At 45.6% G+C, this 18701-nt stretch overlaps 1 protein-coding gene across 4 annotated transcripts in view; it reads left to right on the top strand.

The window, feature by feature from the left end:
• MAP3K4 (mitogen-activated protein kinase kinase kinase 4) overlaps nucleotides 1–18701 on the top strand; it is a 205622-nt gene that overhangs the window by 99169 nt on the left and 87752 nt on the right. For all 4 annotated transcript variants that reach the window (XM_044292179.1, XM_044292181.1, XM_044292180.1 and 1 more), the window contains exon 7: nucleotides 6839–6955. In XM_044292179.1, the coding sequence (XP_044148114.1) occupies nucleotides 6839–6955 (117 nt within the window). The remainder of the gene's footprint in view (nucleotides 1–6838; nucleotides 6956–18701) is intronic.

Here is an 18701-nt window from a genome sequence, read left to right on the forward strand (position 1 = left end):
AGACATGAAAATGAAAAATTTTGCTTTACACCCACATTTTTCACTTTGCCAAAGAGTAACAGGACAAAATGCACCCCACATTTTGTTCCCCATTCCCCCCCCGAACACAGCAACACCCCATGTGTGCTCAAAAATGATGTATGGGTGCACAGCAGGGCTCTACAGTCAAACAGCAAAATATGGGTTTTGATGACCTGAATTGGCAGACATTGATTTTAGGTGCCATGTCGCATTTAAAAGATTCCTGGCATCCCCCCCAAAAAAAAAAGTGACACCATTTTGAAAGCGCATCCCCGTATGAACATTTTAAGGGGTAGAAAGGGAACTTTTTACCTAACAGGTGTTTCACAGAAATGAATATGTAGTGGTTGGGGAAAAGTGGATATGTAAGCTAAATCAGAGATATAAGGTGGTCAAACTACAGGTGCATCATGGATGAAATTTTAAATAATACTCCATGGATGAGTGGTAGATTTTAAAACACTCCTGAATGCACAGGCTGGGTTTTTCAGGGCAGGTTTCGCAGTGGTAGATTGTGTCTTTCCTTATCCCCCTTTTGGAACACACCCTGCATCTTTTTTGGGTCCTTCCCTTCCTTGCTGCCTGGGGGACTTGACCTGGAAAATGTTGCCCTGGTACAGCACGGGCACCATTACTTCAGAAGTACTGGGACCCTCTCCGGCCTGGCTTTAAAAAATTACAGACTTGATAGCCACCTCTTGGAACTGAAGGAAAGTTCCTGTGTGGCCTACAGATTGAAATGGCACGTACGCATTGCACATTGCCATCTGTACAATATGTACGGACAGCTTTTTGTACCATGCTTTCATTTTTCCTGTGGCATTGTAGGGCTTCAGAAGTTAATCTGAAAGATCCACCCCTCCCATGTGCCTGTTACAGTCCAGGATACAAACTGGTTTGGGGGTAGTGGTTGTGGAACCACGTACAGGAGCAGGGGAGCTAGTGTTAGTGTGAATGGTGGTCAGTACAAGGACGTCCCTCTTGTCCTTGTACTTAACCACCAGCATGTTCTCATGAAGGAGAGCCCTACTTTCACCCATTCTCAGTGGTTGCCCTACCAGGGATCTAGGGAGACCTCTCTTATTTTTGCACACTGTCCTGCAAGCAACAGTACCTGTTAGGGACATGAATAGGGGTATAAATGCAAAAAATTGGTGGGGTGGAGGGCACTCAGATGGCTGGGTATATAGCTATAGGTCGGTGTAAATTGATATATAAAATATATAAAAGTCTATAGAGATAGATATATAAAAAGTAGTTTAATAAATTGCGTGTAAAATATAACCACCAGTGGGTCCTAATGCATTCAAGTACGTATTACCACAAAGTAATGTGGTGTTAAAATAGAAATACGTACTCGGGTATGATATATACTTAAGTAAAATATGTACTCTGTTAAAATAGTATGGTGTTCAAATATAGATTGAGTACATACAGGTGATCAGTCTGTATAGTAGGTCTTTTGGTATATTTGTAAATGTGCACAGTAATGACGTCTTGGATATTCAGGTAAAAAGGAGGTAAAAGCCGTGGGTAAGATGTCTGTTCTTGATATAGATATTAGTATCCCTCTTTTGTGTCCTGGATACAGTTATACCAGTCGTATAGCATTTAGAACGGTCTTACCCCATTGGTGGTAGATCCCTGGTAGCGGCTGTCAGTAGTATGCGCTGGCGGTCCCTTGGTGAATGGGGGTGACAATCCGATCCTGGGAGGCGTTGGTGCGCACGTGTCCCGATGTTCCCGCAGCGTCTTTCTTCACTGCGGCGTCTCTGGGCTCCGGCGTCTCTGGTTATGTCCCACGTGGTATGAAGGATGGCGTCCCACGTGACAGGAGAGATGTCTACGTGACAGTGGTCAGACGCGTAGTTACGTAAGCTGTTGCAGCCGGCTCTATTGGATGGATATATGTTGCGGTCTTTCTTTGTGAAAATCCTCAGCTCTTAGAGACAGAGTGCCCAAACTGCAACCCAAAACCCACTTATTTATCGCAAAGTGCCAACACGGCAATTTAACCTGAACACCACCAATATCATATATCTTCTATGTACTTTATCATTTAGCTATAATAGCCTGCCTACATTCAATGTGCTGCCTGTGCTGTTCATAGCATGTCCTGCCCTATTGAATCTTGATAACCACGGGCAAATCTAAATTACCTTCGGTCAGGAGGGGAACGTTGAGACAAAAGAAAAGAGGGGTGGGGGAGGCACAATAGGGTAGTATGTTCAAATGCAAACTGAATTGTTTGAAGTATGAAGGTCCTCACCTTTTGAGGTTGTGCAATAATAGACACAACTCTATTGTAGGTATATCCAAGACCTTTTGGATCCGTGGATGCAGCCGCAGAAGGAGTGTCTTTTGGATTGGGTGCCCAATCCCCCAAAGGATGCTTGTAGTAAGAATAGGTTCTGATCAGGCGCAAATTCACAGGTTCCAATACGTCTCTATAGGTGAATCTTCTTTATTTTCATAAAAGGTAAAATGGTGTATAGAACAACGCGTTTCGGGGCTCAAATTGTCCCCTTCATCAGGTTAACAGTAGTCTTTTCTGCACTATGGCAGGCAAATTCTAAGGCATATTGGTACACCATAGACTTTCTCCAGGGTGCGGGTGCCCACAGAGGGCTCTGAGTGCCGCCTCTGGCACCCGTGCCATAGGTTTGCCATCACTGGTCTATATGATAACCATAACCAATAGGGGTATGCTGGTATACTAGCAGTGGGTGCATAAGTCCTACACGATCTTTCCACTAACTCCTAGGGTGGGGTGGGGGAGCATTCTGGGGTTTCTATTCTGGAATCTTTACCTTCGTAAATGCTGAACTTGTGGGTGTACCTAGAGCTACTCACAGAGTTTGTATATCTTTATGCCATACCTTTCCCCTTTGCTAGGCAGGTACTGGTGGAATCTAATCCTCCCTTTGAGAAGTAATAGGGACTCATCTACACATACATTTTTTTATCTGGGTTGTACACCTCAGCAAGCCTGGTGTTAAAGTGGTCAATGACAGGCCTAACTTTAAACAGACGGTCAAATGTCTGGTCGAAAATGTCCGAACTCCAATATTGTCTAACGTTTGGATTCTTTACAACGCCCATATGCAGCATGAGTCCCCAAAACTTCATCATCTCTGCTGCACTCTCTGGGGTCCAACCTAGTGGTCTAGCTTATGGCGATGTAGGGTTCTGATCAATGAATTAATGGGCATATAAATTGGTTTGGGCCACCATTACAATTTCAAAATCTTCAAAAAAGATTAGTTTGTTTAGTGAAGCCCGCACAGTTTATCTGTATTCCGGAGCTGCCCACAAAATAAATCCACAATTTGGGGCTGATAATCATCAGGGGGGTGGGGTCCATAAGCATTCACACTGGGGGGCTGCCTCCGCTGCTACCCTGGAGCACCTTCTTAGAGGGTCCTTCATCAGCGGATGTTGTTGATGATAAGGGGGTAGAGGAAAGTGGCATCCTCTTCTCCCTCACTGGCCGACTCGGTATCTGAGGCAAGCATGGCGTATGCCTCTTCAGCTGAGTATATTCGTTGGGACGGACGGGCCATTTTTATTTTCTTGGTGTGTGAAATGTGTAAACCTTTATTTAGTTTGAGGGGTGTGTATGTTGTTTTTTTTCACACGTGAAGGGGTTTGTAATAAACTTGAAATTAAATTTAGAAGAAAAAAAGAGAAAACAAATTGTAAAAATAATAATAATTAAAAAAAAATCTGCACAAAAAAAAAAAAAAAAACACCTTGCAGTACAAACGGAGTAGACGCGATCAGTAATGGACACTACTGATCCGGTGCTCAGTGGTTGCAAAAAACTAAACTGACACTAACTGAAATATACACATACACCTCTCTACCACTAACTGCAGTTCTTTTTTCACACAAAAAATACCTAAAAAATTTGCAGATGTAAATGAGCACACTGATTGGTGCTCTGCAGCATGCACGCACACAGATTGTGCGTGTAAAAAAAACTGTAGTATGAAAATTCACTACAGTTAATTTTTAGCCAGTGTTCCTGTACCTGTGTCAAAAATCCTGTTTGGTGTGGGTTATGTTGCTGCCGCAGTGGGCAGCAGATAAGTATGCTTCCCGCCTCAGATCCAGCAAAGAGGTGGGGTCAAGTACAAAGAACCCATGAAGGTGAACATCCCGTTTAAGGTCCTTTTCACTTGTACATATGAATTAGGGCTGAAACAATTATTCGAATAACTCGATGAAATCGAGTCAAAAAATTCAGTTTCCCTGCATCGAGTAATCGTTACATCACGTGATCACGGAGTGAAATTAAGCGTCTCACTCACCGCTTCCGTGTCCTCCGGAGGCCAGAGAGGCAGGACTTTGCGTAATGCGCAGTTGTGCTCATACATCATCAGCACGCTGGCTAACGATGTGCGTCTGACGTCGCTTAAGGTCCCAGTTAGGGGTGGGCGGTATAGGCGATATGCGATATGAATTTGGGCCACGATATGGATTTTCGCGCATTATACTCACGTGCGCTGTGGCCGCCGGTCGCTCCTTCTTCTGTCTGTGCGGCGGATTGCTAATGCTTACAGCATTAGCAATGCGCCGCACAGACCTATGAGAAGGAGCGACCGGCGGCCACAGCGCACGTGAGTATAATGCGCTGCTCTCTGCTCGCTAACATACCATGGCAGCCAGGACTTCAGTAGCGTGACTCCTGGCTGCCATGGTAACCGATCGGAGCCCCAGCATTACACTGCTGGGGCTCCGATCGGAACTGCAAACTGCCACCGGGTTGGGGGGGGGGGGGGGGGTGTTTGCGTTCAGAGGCTGGGGGGAGGCAGATCAGAGGCTGGCGCCATGGTCAGCTCCCTGCTGTTGTGTGCCCAAAGCACAGGGCAGCAGGGAGAGTGTAAAGTCCTATTCACCCTAATAGAGCTCTATTAGGGTGAATATGACAAGAGTTCTAGCCCTTAAGGAGGCCAATAGTTAATAAATAAAAAGTAAAAAAAAAAAAAAAAGTTTAAACACCCCCCCCCCCCAAAAAAAATATAGAAAACTATATATCGCATATCGCACATGCTTAAAATTATATCGCAATATAGATTTTAGGCCATATCGCCCACCCCTAGTCCCAGTGCGTGCTGGGATGAAGATGGTCTCGGACTCCATGTGTCTGCGGCTGCGCCCTCCTAACTAGTGCCAGTGCCATTAGGTAATTTAAGTTAACAGCACTTAAGGCACACCAGGGGGGAATCGGGGGCACTAAGTCACTGTAAATTGATATTGAAATGAAAGGCAGATGGAGAGAGAGTGGTTAATGGAGGGTGCAGGCACCACCTTGGCATGTATAAAGTTATTGGTTAATGAAGGCACCTCCAAGGTGCTTTTATTAACCTCTTCAAACCAATAACTTTATGCATGCCCGTTGGGTTTGGAGGGGTTAATGGAAGCAACTTGGCATTAGGCATGTATAAAGTTATTAACCCCTTCAAACCAATAACTTTATACATGCCTAATGCCAAGGTTCTTCCATTAATCCCTCCAAACCCAATGGGCATGTATAAAGTTATTGGTTTGGAGGGGTTAATGGAAGCACCTTGGCATTAGGCATGTATAAAGTTATTAACCCCTTCAAACCAATAACTTTATACATGCCTAATGCCAAGGTGCTTCCATTAACCCCTCCAAACCAATAACTTTATACATGCCTAATTACGTACGTTATTTGAAGTAGCTTTTTCTTATTAGATTACTCGATGAATCGAGAAATATAATCGATAGAATACTCGATTACAAAAATATTTGTTTACTGCAGCCCTAATATGAATTGTGCATAATATGCACCATGCAGTTGCAGCTAGTCTTTCATTTTCTCTGCGCAGTTGTCCAATTGTTCATTCAGACCCCTCTTGTCATGATTACTTTGTTGGCAGTATCTCCTCTCTTCGCACAGGGAGATGTGCTGCCCACAAACGATCCATTTTATGCCCACATATACAGCGTTAAAGAAGTGCTTCTCGTCTATCGACTGATCATTTGGCTTGGTTAACCAGGGCACAAACATCAGGAACAATCAATCATCAGCCCATGTAAAATAGCATTTAGTAAATGAGTAGGGTGGTTGAGGGATTATCTGCCTCTTTTGAATGGTGGCGTTGGCCGCTGATAGGCCGTACATGTGTATACTAATACTAAATAAGGGCTTGAAAGGATATAGGTCCGAACGAATCATATGTCACAAGAAACCATAGGTAATATAGGGGCGCTAGTGTAGAGGCATGATAACACACACACAAGATAAAAGGGGCGAGACTGAGGAAGAGAGAGAGGCCCACTAGAGTCCGGAAAGAGTCAGATGAAAATTAAGTCAAAATGTTTTTTGATGGCAACAGGATTCTCCTTGTGTGATTGCAATTTCACCTCATGCACATGTAGTTTTGGTCGACGTGGACTCGTACATTATTATGGCTCCACAAAAAATGCGAACAGCACATGGATGTCATCTGTGTATTGCTCAAATCCGTGTGGCTGTTCTGCTAATTATAGAACATGTTCTGTTCTCGGCTTTGCAGACAAGAATAGCCATTTCTACTGATGTGTGTGAGATAATTGCGGAATGTACACAGTGATATCCGTTTTTTGCAGACTGCAAAATGGTTGTGGTTGTGTGCATGAGACCTAAGTAACGTATTGTAATTTGAATTCTCCTATCATCACGTGGCATCCCCTCTTCTGCCAATGCTTATGTGTGCAAAAACAACACTATTGGTGTATGTCACTGATGTGAAGAGAGCCTACCGTGGATGGCGAATTATCCTAATCTGGTATCTTGTGTTTTTAGTGATATAGCAGGAATGCTGCTAAAGTCCACTGGGAAGTTCCTGGACTCTGGCTTACAGGACAGCTGTGATGAATTTTGGGCCAACACTGATGATGGTAGTGTCTCTGATGAAATTAGGTAAGTATGACATTGAGGAAAACATCCTATTGTAGAAACAAAATGCTTGTTTTATGTCAATCGCTTATGAATTCATGTTGAAATTCACATTTAAAGTCCAATTTATATATTATACACATTTATATATAATTTATTCATTTAAACCTCTGCTCAGTCTAGGGAGGCAACTAGAACCACCCATCCGACTCCTAAGCATAGAAAGAGCAGAGTTTTAAATGAATAATATACAAGTTATACTGAATCTGTATGGACTGTATATTTTCAGCATAACTGGGTTCCCTGATTCTGATTGCTTCGGAAAAGCGCTGGGTATGTAGAGAGAGCATGCGCCCTGTCCCTATATTCACTCTATATGGGACTGTTGGAAATAATGCAGTACAGTGCTTGGCTTTTCCCAACAGACCCGTGGAGAATTAATGAGGCAGCAGAGTGCATGCTCCATCTGCTGCTCCATTCATTTCGGGGTAATGGGGCCTGCTTGGTCATGATCAGAGGAGTCCTGTTGGTCGCTGATCTAATAGTTATCCACTCTTTTATAACCAGAATATCTAATGGATAACCAGAGTATCCCTCTGATATACACTAATAATAAATGTGTTATAAGACATATACACCAGTATTACTTCTATGCAGATTCAGTCAGAATTTTGTTTTTTAAGGCACCCCCACTCCCCTTCCATATTTTCTAAGTTTGTAATCTGTGAAGTACATTATAGGGGATTATAGATCCCTATTCCAAGACTCAGAATGGACATCATAAGAGTTTTGCCAGTTGTAGTACATCTTTATTAAAGTTTATGATTACACCAGGCTGTCAGGGATGGGGAGTAAACTGGACATCCTCTTAAGGGGCTCCCTGCCGCAGTGCTGCTGAACTTTGGAGTCAACCACAGGCATCTGCTGATTAAGCATGAGGGAGTTGGGACTCCGGCGGCGTCCACTGTTTCGACGTAGGAGATTGTGCTCTGACTCCGTATATGGCTTGGGGTTCCCTGCTCTACATAGTAACATCGTTTGTAAGGCTGAAAAAAGACATCTGTGCATCCAGTTCAGCCTGTTATCCTGCAAGTTGATCCAGAGGAAGGTAAAAAAAAAAAAATGAGGTAGAAGCCAATTTTCTTTAAGGGAAAAAAATCCTTCCCGACTCCAATCAGACAATCAGAATAACTCCCTGGATCAACAACCCATCTCTAGTAGCTATAGCCTTTAATATTATTACGCTCCAGAAATACATCCAGGCCCCTCTTGAACTCACATTCACCACCTCCTCAGGCAGAGAGTTCCATAGTCTCACTGCTCTTACAGTAAAGAATCCTCTTCTATGTTTGTGTACAAGCCTTCTTTCCTCCAGACGCAGAGGATGTCCCCTCGTCACAGTCCTGGCGATAAATAGTTAATGTACTGACACCTGATATATTTATACATAGTTATTAGATCTCCCCTCAGTCGCCTTTTTCTAAAGTGAATAACCCTAATTTTGATAATCTTCCGGGGTACGGTAGTCCACCCATTCCAGTTATTGCTTTAGTTGCCCTCCTCTGAACCCTCTCCATCTCTATGTCTGCCTTGTTCACAGGAGCCCAGAACTGTACACAATGCTCCATGTGTGGTCTGACTAGTGATTTATAAAGTGGCAGGACTGTGTTCTCATCCATGTCCATATATGGAGTCAGTGCTATGAAGATGAAGGGGGGTATCCCCTATAGGGATTCGAACTTGCAACCATCTACATTAAAGGCAAGAACCTTAAACACTGAGCTATGGAGCTCTATGTTAAACCGCTGCGGTGAAACCTCATTTGGTGTTTTCTGGGGGCCATGAGGGTGCAGATCTGTGTGAGGAGCTTTATGGTGTGTAAAGGATGGAGGGCTGGAATTGACAGACTGTATCTGTATTGTTAGTAAATTATTACAAGATTTGGGGCCCCAGTTTTGATTTTGCTCAGGGCCACATTTTGTCGAAAACCGACCCTGTGGCTGCCATTCAATTTTTAGGTCGAAAGTTCATATACGTTCCTCAACATTGAAATAGCAGCACCAAGAAGGACAAGCAGTAAGTTTATGCAAATTGAGGAATTAGTCATTACGATCTGTAGATGATCCACTTTTCAAGCACCTAGCGTCAACCTTTGGCATGTGGGAGGGGCATAAAAAAACTGATTGAAAGCAAAGGGTTTTTTTTCGCTACAAGAAACCTCAAAAATTGCATCAAGTCATGTGGGATGATTTTGCTATGCTTCCTTTTAGCGGCAAAGTTAATGCCACTTGTCACAAACTGACTTCCCCTGATGAAGCAGACTGGCGAAACGCGTTGGATAAGTGAGTGACACTGGTATGGCAGAGATATTTTTCGGGGGTACATGGTTCATTATTTACTTTCATCAGTAGATTCAGGTCTATATTCATTTAATAACGAAACCTCAGTTTTTTTTGTGAACTATGATGTACTAATGCGTTACTATGGCACTGATTTGCCTTGATAAATAGAGCCTTATAGCTAGCCGCTTCCAGTGTTCCCTCATTTATGTAACTTCACCTTGTAATGTGGACTCATGGTATGTTTTAACTCTGGTATTTAATAAAGGATTTGATAACTTATGATTGTTTGGACTCCAAATGGTCTGGGTACACATGTTTATTGTAGGAGTTATATGAATATATATGTGATTTATCACTCTGGCAGATCACTACACGCTTTAGGGTACTTTCACAGTTGTGTGGTTTGATTCCGGCAAACTGAACTGCCTGCCTGATCAGGCAAACTGTATGCAAACACATGTCATTTTCTCTGACTGATCAGGCATTTTTCAGACTGATCAGGATCCTGATTAGCCTGAAAAATGCCTGATCAGTCAGAAAAATGCTTTGCAATACCGGATCAGTTTTTCCGGTGTATAAGTCAAAACGGATCCGGTGTTTGTTTATTTTTTCTCATTTTTAAAGGTGTGCGCATGCGCAAACCAGAAAGACGGATCCGGTATTTAGAATGCCGGATACGGCACTAGTACATTCCTATGGAAAAAAATGCCGGATCCGACATTCAGGCAAGTCTTCAATTTTTTTGCCGGAGACAAAACCGTAGCATGCTTCGGTTTTCTCTTTTGCCTGATCAGTCAAAATGACTGAACTGAAGACATCCTGAATGGATTACTTTCCATTCAGAATGCATGGGAATATACCTGATCAGTTCTTTTCCGGTATAGAGCCCCTGTGACGGAACTCTATGCCGGAAAAGAAAAACGCTAATGTGAAAGTAGCCTTGGCCAAGGTTTGGGAGAACAACAAAGAACTGTAATGACGGGAAGAGGTGCACAGATGCGAACCTGTGCACAGATGGATTGTCTGATTAGAAGTATAACGAGTAGTGATCCATTCTGTACTACAAGTGAAATTGGAAGTCACATCTCAAGCTTAGGGCAGTAAGATGGCAGTGGAGGCTGGAATGTATAGATCTGCTTTTGTCTTGGATGCAATGATGGCCACATTTTGGTCTGGAGACCATGTGGGCAAAACCATGAAGAAGCCTTTACAAGGAAACATCAAACCAGTCCTACTCTCAGGATTATGGTGTGGGGTGGCATAATGTACCGTTAGCTGGTCTTCATTTCAGATGCACTAAAAGCTTGACATTACATTGATTTGTCATGTAACCAGTCATTCCTCCAAAGTGTCCCAGGAACCATTTTTCAACAGGACCACACCAGGCCACATGTTGCTCATGCTACTGTGAGTAGGGTTGAGTGAATCTCTCTTTGAATCCAAGGTCCGAAGTTGATTTGTTCGCCAACTTCCTTTTAACCTCCTCACGACCGCCGTACGCAGGATTGCGTCTTCGCGGCGGTCGTGCTGTTCTGGCTGGACGCGCCGGTGCGTCCTCTCGCGAGACGCGAGATTTCCGGGTATGCCGGCCCGCGAACTTCGTCATCAACCACGATCATTGGCTGGCAGGTTGATGAGTTTCAAAAAAACGAATCAGCAGCCAGATAACCCATCATATTAGTAAATATGATGGGGTTATATGGCTGCTGTGCTCCTCTGCTCCTTCTTTTGGTCGGTTGGTTCCAGGAGAGGAGCAGAGGAGCACATCATTACTGTGAGTACCCACTACACTACACTTAGCCCCCAGATCACCTCCCAGCACCCAATTAACCCTTTGATCACCCCTTCTTGCCCCTGTCAATCACTAGTGAAAAGGAAAAAAAGTGATCAGTGCAAACTGTCACTTTTTTTTTTTTCACTGGTATTGACCGTTAGGTTTTAGGTATAGTTTAGGTCCCTTGGTTAGGTAGTTAGCGATCAGTTAGCGCCCAGCCCACCGCACCGCAGTCCGTTATTCGCTGATTAGCGTATCGCTAATCAGCATTTGTACTTTTATAGTATCTGAAAGTGATCAAAACTGATCACGGTCAGATCTATAATAGTACTAGTGTCACTTTAGTTCGCCCTCCACCCAAAACGCAGTGTTTGCCCGATCAGGCCTGATCGGTCGCCCACACGTGCGTTTGCCCACGCCCGCCCCACCGCAGTGACAAAAAAATTTTTTTTTTTTGATCACTGCACATTCACTTTACACGCACTGCGGCGATAAAAAAATCAGTTTTGATATTTTTTATCAACCGCAGCGGCCTCCGGTACTTCGCTAGGCTCCCCTTTGTAAGACAGGCTTGCTTTTTTTTTCTTGGGTAGTCTCAGGGAATACCCCGAAATTTAGTTGCCCACATGTCTAACAGGGGGTATTCTTCTGAAGAGGCCTACAGGCTTCTGACCCAGTCGGATGAGGAGTGGGAACCCTCATCTGATGAATCCAGCGGGTCAGAATACGAACCTGTAGAAAGCAGTGGCTCTCTGACCCAAAGTTCGGACGAGGAGGCTGAGGTCCCTGATAGCAGCAGGCGTACCCGGCCCCGTGTCGCTAGACCGCAGGTTGCGCAGGATCCGCTTCAAGAGCAGCAGAGTGGGGCTGGTGCTGTCGGATTACGTGGTGAGGCATACACCAGCAGCCCAGCCCTTCCTGGACCTAGTACCAGCACTGCCGTACAACCTGGTGAAGTAGCGAGCACCAGAAGGGCAGTTGAAGCTGGTACGGTGGCACGTGCAGTAGTGACCCCGTCGCAGCCACCGCAAAGACGTGCCCGTAGAGCCCCTAGAATCCCAGAGGTGCTGGCAAACCCTGATTGGCAGTCCCCAACTTCCGCCGCACCCGTAGTTTTCCCTTTCACTGCCCAGTCTGGAGTTCGGGTTGAGACAGCTCAGATCGGTTCGGCCCTGGGATTTTTTGAGCTGTTCTTGACTGCGGAGCTTTTAGACTTAGTTGTGGCCGAAACAAACAGATATGCCACACAATTTATAACCGCTAACCGGGGAAGCTCTTATGCCCAGTCTTTCCGGTGGAAACCAGTCCAAGTTTCCGAAATTAAAACTTTTCTGGGCCTCCTCCTCAACATGGGCCTGACAAAAAAGCATGAATTGCGGTCATATTGGTCCACGAACCCAATTCATCACATGCCCATGTTCTCTGCTGCTATGTCCAGGACACGATTTGAGACCATCCTGCGTTTCCTGCACTTTAGTGATAACAGCGCCTCCCGTCCCAGAGGCCACCCTGCTTTTGACCGGCTCCACAAAATTCGGCCCCTCATAGACCATTTCAACCTGAAATTTGCAGATATTTATACCCCAGAGCAAAACATCTGCATAGACGAGTCCCTAATACATTTTACCGGGCGCCTTGGCTTCAAACAATACATCCCAAGCAAGCGCGCCCGGTATGGGGTCAAATTGTATAAGCTCTGTGAAAGGGCCACAGGCTATACCCACAAATTTCGGGTCTATGAGGGAAAAGATCAGACCCTGGAGCCGGTCGGTTGCCCTGACTACCTGGGGAGCAGTGGGAAGACAGTTTGGGACTTGGTGTCACCCTTATTCGGCAAGGGGTACCATCTTTATGTGGACAATTTTTACACAAGTGTGGCCCTCTTTAGGCATTTGTTTCTAGAACGGATTGGCGCCTGTGGTACCGCGCGAACTAGTCGTGCGGGCTTACCCCAACGGCTCGTTACCACCCGTCTTGCAAGGGGGCAGAGGGCCGCACTGTGTAACGAAGAACTGCTCGCGGTGAAATGGAGAGACAAGCGTGACGTTTACATGCTCTCCTCCATTCACGCAGACACGACAATCCAAATTGAGCGAGCAACCCGTGTCATTGAAAAGCCCCTCTCAGTCCACGACTATAACCTCCACATGGGAGGGGTCGACTTCAATGACCAGATGTTGGCTCCATATTTAGTTTCCCGACGCACCAGACGCTGGTATAAGAAGGTGTCTGTATATTTAATTCAATTGGCTCTGTACAATAGTTTTGTTCTCTACAGTAAGGCTGGGAGAACTGGATCCTTCCTCAAATTTCAGGAAGAGATCATCGCGAACCTCCTGTATCCAGGAGGTTCCGTGGCCCCATCCACCAGTGTAGTTAGCCGTCTACACGAGCGACACTTCCCCAGTGTCGTTGCTGGTACCTCAAACCGACCGCCACCCCGAAAAAAATGTCGTGTCTGTAGCAGGAGTGGAATAAGGCGTGACACCCGCTATTTCTGTCCTGACTGTCCGGACCACCCTGCCCTATGCTTTGGAGAGTGTTTCCGGAAGTACCACTCACAGGTACACTATTAGCATAGGGATCATCTCACCAGGATAGGCACACAGGGCTATTAGGGCCCATTCACTCACAGCTGCTGCAAACGTCTCCTTTCACATGGGACAAAGTGCATAACGCACTTCGCCACATCTTTGGGCGATTTGCGCTTTGCACATTGACCCATGGGGAAGGAGAGGTTTGTTCTATAAAGGTAAAAAAAAAAAAAAAAAAAAACAGGTAAGCAAACAGGTTAATGTTTAGTTCCAAAAGTTAAAGTTACATGTTCTGTTCCAAAGTTAATAAAATTATTGCGTTGTGGCCTGGTTTTTTCTTTTTTTTTTTTTTTTTGTCTTTTTACCTTCCAGGTGGACCAACCGATCTACTAGCTGCAGCACCGATGTGCATTCTGACAGAAGCATTGCGCTGCTGTCAGATTACACGCAAGTCGGTGTATGCGGCGCTGCAAGACGGGATTTTCTCCTCTGCAGTGACAGATACGTTTGCCGAGGCATACGAGCTGAGGAGGAGGCGGCGTTCCTATGCTTTGGCAAGCACTTTGTATGTATGTGTGTATATGTATATATATATATATATATATATATATATATATATATATATATATATATATATATATATATATATATATATATATATAAAAAAAAAAATCCCGGCAATGATTTATTCATCCACATCGATTGATGCGAATGGAGAAATCTGGTTTGCCAGGGCATACGAGCTAAGTGGGTATGGATGTAGGGCGGAGCTCCTATGTCCTGGCAGATGCCTTTCCCCTTTTCCCCTCCATTTTTTTTTTTTTTGGCAGAGATTTTTTCATCCACATTGATCGATGCGAATGAAGAAATCTGTGCCGTTCATTTTTTTCTTTCAGCCCAGAGGCTGAACGGAAAAAAAAATCTCATTACCTATATGCTCAATATAAGGAGAATAGCAGAAACTCCTAATGCTGGCCATACATGTAATGATTGCGGAGACCCTCAAATGCCAGGGCAGTACAAACACCCCACAACTGACCCCATTTTGGAAAGAAGACACCCCAAGGTATTTGCTGAGGGGCATATTGAGTCCATGAAAGATTGAAATTTTTGTCCTAAGTTAGCGGAAAGTGAGACTTTGTGAGAAAAAACAAAAAAAAAATCAATTTCCGCTAACTTATGCGAAAAAAAAAAAAATTCTATGAACTTGCCAGGCCCCTCATTGGATACCTTGGGGTGTCTTCTTTCCAAAGTGGGGTCACATGTGAGGTATTTATACTGCCCTGGCTTTTTAGGGGCCCTAAAGCGTGAGAAGAAGTCTGGGATCCAAATGTCTAAAAATGCCCTCCTAAAAGGAATTTGGGCACCTTTGCGCATCTAGGCTGCAAAAAAGTGTGACACATCTGGTATCGCCGTACTCAGAAGAAGTTGGGGAATGTGTTTTGGGGTGTCATTTTACATATACCCATACTGGGTGAGATAAATATCTTGGTCAAATGCCAACTTTGTATAAAAAAATGGGAAAAGTTGTCTTTTGCCAACATATTTCTCTCACCCAGCATGGGTATATGTAAAATGGCACCCCAAAACACATTCCCCAACTTCTCCTGAGTACGGCGATACCAGATGTGTGACACTTTTTTGATGCCAAGGTGGGCAAAGGGGCACATATTCCAAAGTGCACCTTTCGGATTTTGCAGGCCATTTTTTACACATTTTGATTGCAAAGTACTTCTCACACATATGGGCCCCTAAATTGCCAGGGCAGTATAACTACCCCACAAGTGACCCCATTTTGGAAAGAAGACACCCCAAGGTATTCTGTGAGGGGCATGGTGAGTTCCTAGAATTTTTTATTTTTTGTCGCAAGTTAGTGGAATATGAGACTTTGTAAGAAAAAAAAAAAAAAAAAAAACATCATCATTTTCCGCTAACTTGTGACAAAAAATAAAAAATTCTAGGAACTCGCAGTGCCCCTCACGGAATACCTTGGGATGTCTTCTTTCCAAAATGGGGTCACTTGTGGCGTAGTTATACTGCCCTGGCAATTTAGGGGCCCATATGTGTGAGAAGTACTTTGCAATCAAAATCTGTAAAAAATGACCGGTGAAATCCGAAAGGTGCACTTTGGAATATGCGCCCCTTTGCCCACCTTGGCATCAAAAAAGTGTCACACGTGGTATCGCCGTACTCAGGAGAAGTTGGGGAATGTGTTTTGGGGAGTTATTTTACATATACCCATGCTGGGTGAGAAAAATATCTTGGTCAAATGCCAACTTTGTATAAAAAAATGGGAAAAGTTGTCTTTTGCCAAGATATTTCTCTCACCCAGCATGGGTATATGTAAAATGACACCCCAAAACACATTCCCCAACTTCTCCTGAGTACGGCGATACCACATGTGTGACACTTTTTTGCTGCCAAGGTGGGCAAAGGGGCGCATATTCCAAAGTGCACCTTTCGGATTTCACCGGTCATTTCTTACAGATTTTGATTGCAAAGTTCTTCTCACACATTTGGGCCCCTAAATTGCCAGGGCAGTATAACTACGCCACAAGTGACCCCATTTTGGAAAGAAGACACCCCAATAGGGCTGAAACGATTATTCGAATAACTCGATTAAATCGAGTCAAAAAATTCATCGATGCAGTTTCCCTGCATCGATGAATCGTTCAGATCACGTGATCACGGAGCGGGAGTGAAATAAGCGTCTCACTCACCGCTTCCGTGTCCTCCGGAGCCAGAGAGGCAGGACTGAGCGGCCGGCACAGCTGAGGGAGGAGGAGGAGGGAGTCTCTCCCTCCCCACTGTGCGCGGCTGCCGCTGAAGACCAAGGAGGAGGGGAGGAGGAGAGGAGGGGAGGGGAGGGACTGTGGCCACTGCACCACCAATGAATGTGCCGGCCATATCCCACAGGGTCCCCCTCCTCCCCCCCCATCATTGGTGGCAGTGTCAGTTCCGATCGGAGCCCCAGCAGTGTAATGCTGGGGCTCCGATCGGTTACCATGGGAGCCAGGACGCTGCTTAAGTCCTGGCTGCCATGGTATGTTAGTAGTGAGCAGAGAGCAGCGCATTATACTCACGTGCGCTGTGGCCGGCGGTCGCTCCTTCTCATAGGTCTGTGCGGCGCATTGCTAATGCTGTAAGCATTAGCAATCCGCCGCACAGACAGAAGGAGCGACCGGCGGCCACAGCGCACGTGAGTATAATGCGCTGCTCTCTGCTCACTACTAACATACCATGGCAGCCAGGGCTTCAGTAGCGTGACTCCTGGCTGCCATGGTAACCGATCGGAGCCCCAGCATTACACTGCTGGGGCTCCGATCGGAACTGACACTGCCACCAATGATGGGGGGGGAGGGAAAGGGGGACCCTGTGGCCACTGCCACCAATGATTAATACTGGGGAGGGGGGGTTGCGTTACCAGAGGGGGCATATCAGAGGCTGGGGGAGAGGCAGATCAGAGGCTGGGGGGAGGGGGGGGAGGCAGATCAGAGGCTGGGGGGAGGGGGGGAGGCAGATCAGAGGCTGGGGGGAGGGGGGGGAGGCAGATCAGAGGCTGGGGGGAGGGGGGGGAGGCAGATCAGAGGCTGGGGGGAGGGGGGGGAGGCAGATCAGAGGCTGGGGGGAGGGGGGGGAGGCAGATCAGAGGCTGGGGGGAGGGGGGGGGGGAGGCAGATCAGAGGCTGGGGGGAGGGGGGGGGAGGCAGATCAGAGGCTGGGGGGAGGGGGGGAGGCAGATCAGAGGCTGGGGGGAGGGGGGGGAGGCAGATCAGAGGCTGGGGGGAGGGGGGGGAGGCAGATCAGAGGCTGGGGGAGAGGCAGATCAGAGGCTGGGGGGAGGGGGGGAGGCAGATCAGAGGCTGGGGGGAGGGGGGGAGGCAGATCAGAGGCTGGGGGAGGGGGGGGAGGCAGATCAGAGGCTGGGGGGAGGGGGGGGAGGCAGATCAGAGGCTGGGGGGAGGGGGGGGAGGCAGATCAGAGGCTGGGGGGAGGGGGGGAGGCAGATCAGAGGCTGGGGGGAGGCAGATCAGAGGCTGGGGGGAGGCAGATCAGAGGCTGGGGGGAGGGGGGGCAGATCAGAGGCTGGGGGGAGGCAGATCAGAGGCTGGGGGGAGGGGGGGAGGCAGATCAGAGGCTGGGGGCAAGCAGATCAGAGGCTGGGGGGAGGCAGATGGAGAGTGGTTAATGGAGGCTGCAAGCACCACCTTGGCATGTATAAAGTTATTGGTTTAGAGAGGGGTTAATGAAGGCACCTCCAAGGTGCTTTCATTAACCTCTTCAGACCAATAACTTTATACATGCCTAATGCCAAGGTGCTTCCATTAACCCCTCCAAACCCAATGGGCATGTATAAAGTTATTGGTTTGGAGGGGTTAATGGAAGCACCTTGGCATTAGGCATGTATAAAGTTATTAACCCCTTCAAACCAATAACTTTATACATACCTAATTACGTACGTTATTTTAAGTAGCTTTTTCTTATTAGATTACTCGATGAATCGAGAAATATAATCGATAGAATACTCGATTACAAAAATATTCGTTTACTGCAGCCCTACACCCCAAGGTATTCTGTGAGGGGCATGGTGAGTTCCTAGAATTTTTTATTTTTTGTCGCAAGTTAGTGCAATATGAGACTTTGTAAGAAAAAATAAAAAATAAAAATCATCATCATTTTCCGCTAACTTGTGACAAAAAATAAAAAGTTCTATGAACTCACTATGCCCATCAGCGAATACCTTAGGGTGTCTACTTTCCGAAATGGGGTCATTTGTGGGGGTTTTCTACTGTCTGGGCATTGTAGAACCTCAGGAATCATGACAGGTGCTCAGAAAATCAGAGCCGTTTCAAAAAGCGGAAATTCACATTTTTGTACCATAGTTTGTAAATGCTATAACTTTTACCCAAACCATATTTTTTTTTTGCCCAAACATTTTTTTTTTTATCAAAGACATGTAGAACTATAAATTTAGCGAAAAATTTATATATGGATGTCGTTTTTTTTGCAAAATTTCACAGCTGAAAGTGAAAAATGTCATTTTTTTGCAAAAAAATCGTTACATTTTGATTAATAACAAAAAAAGTAAAAATGTCAGCAGCAATAAAATACCACCAAAT

Source organism: Bufo gargarizans, chromosome 4 (assembly GCF_014858855.1).
Source record: "Bufo gargarizans isolate SCDJY-AF-19 chromosome 4, ASM1485885v1, whole genome shotgun sequence".
NCBI lineage: Eukaryota > Metazoa > Chordata > Amphibia > Anura > Bufonidae > Bufo > Bufo gargarizans.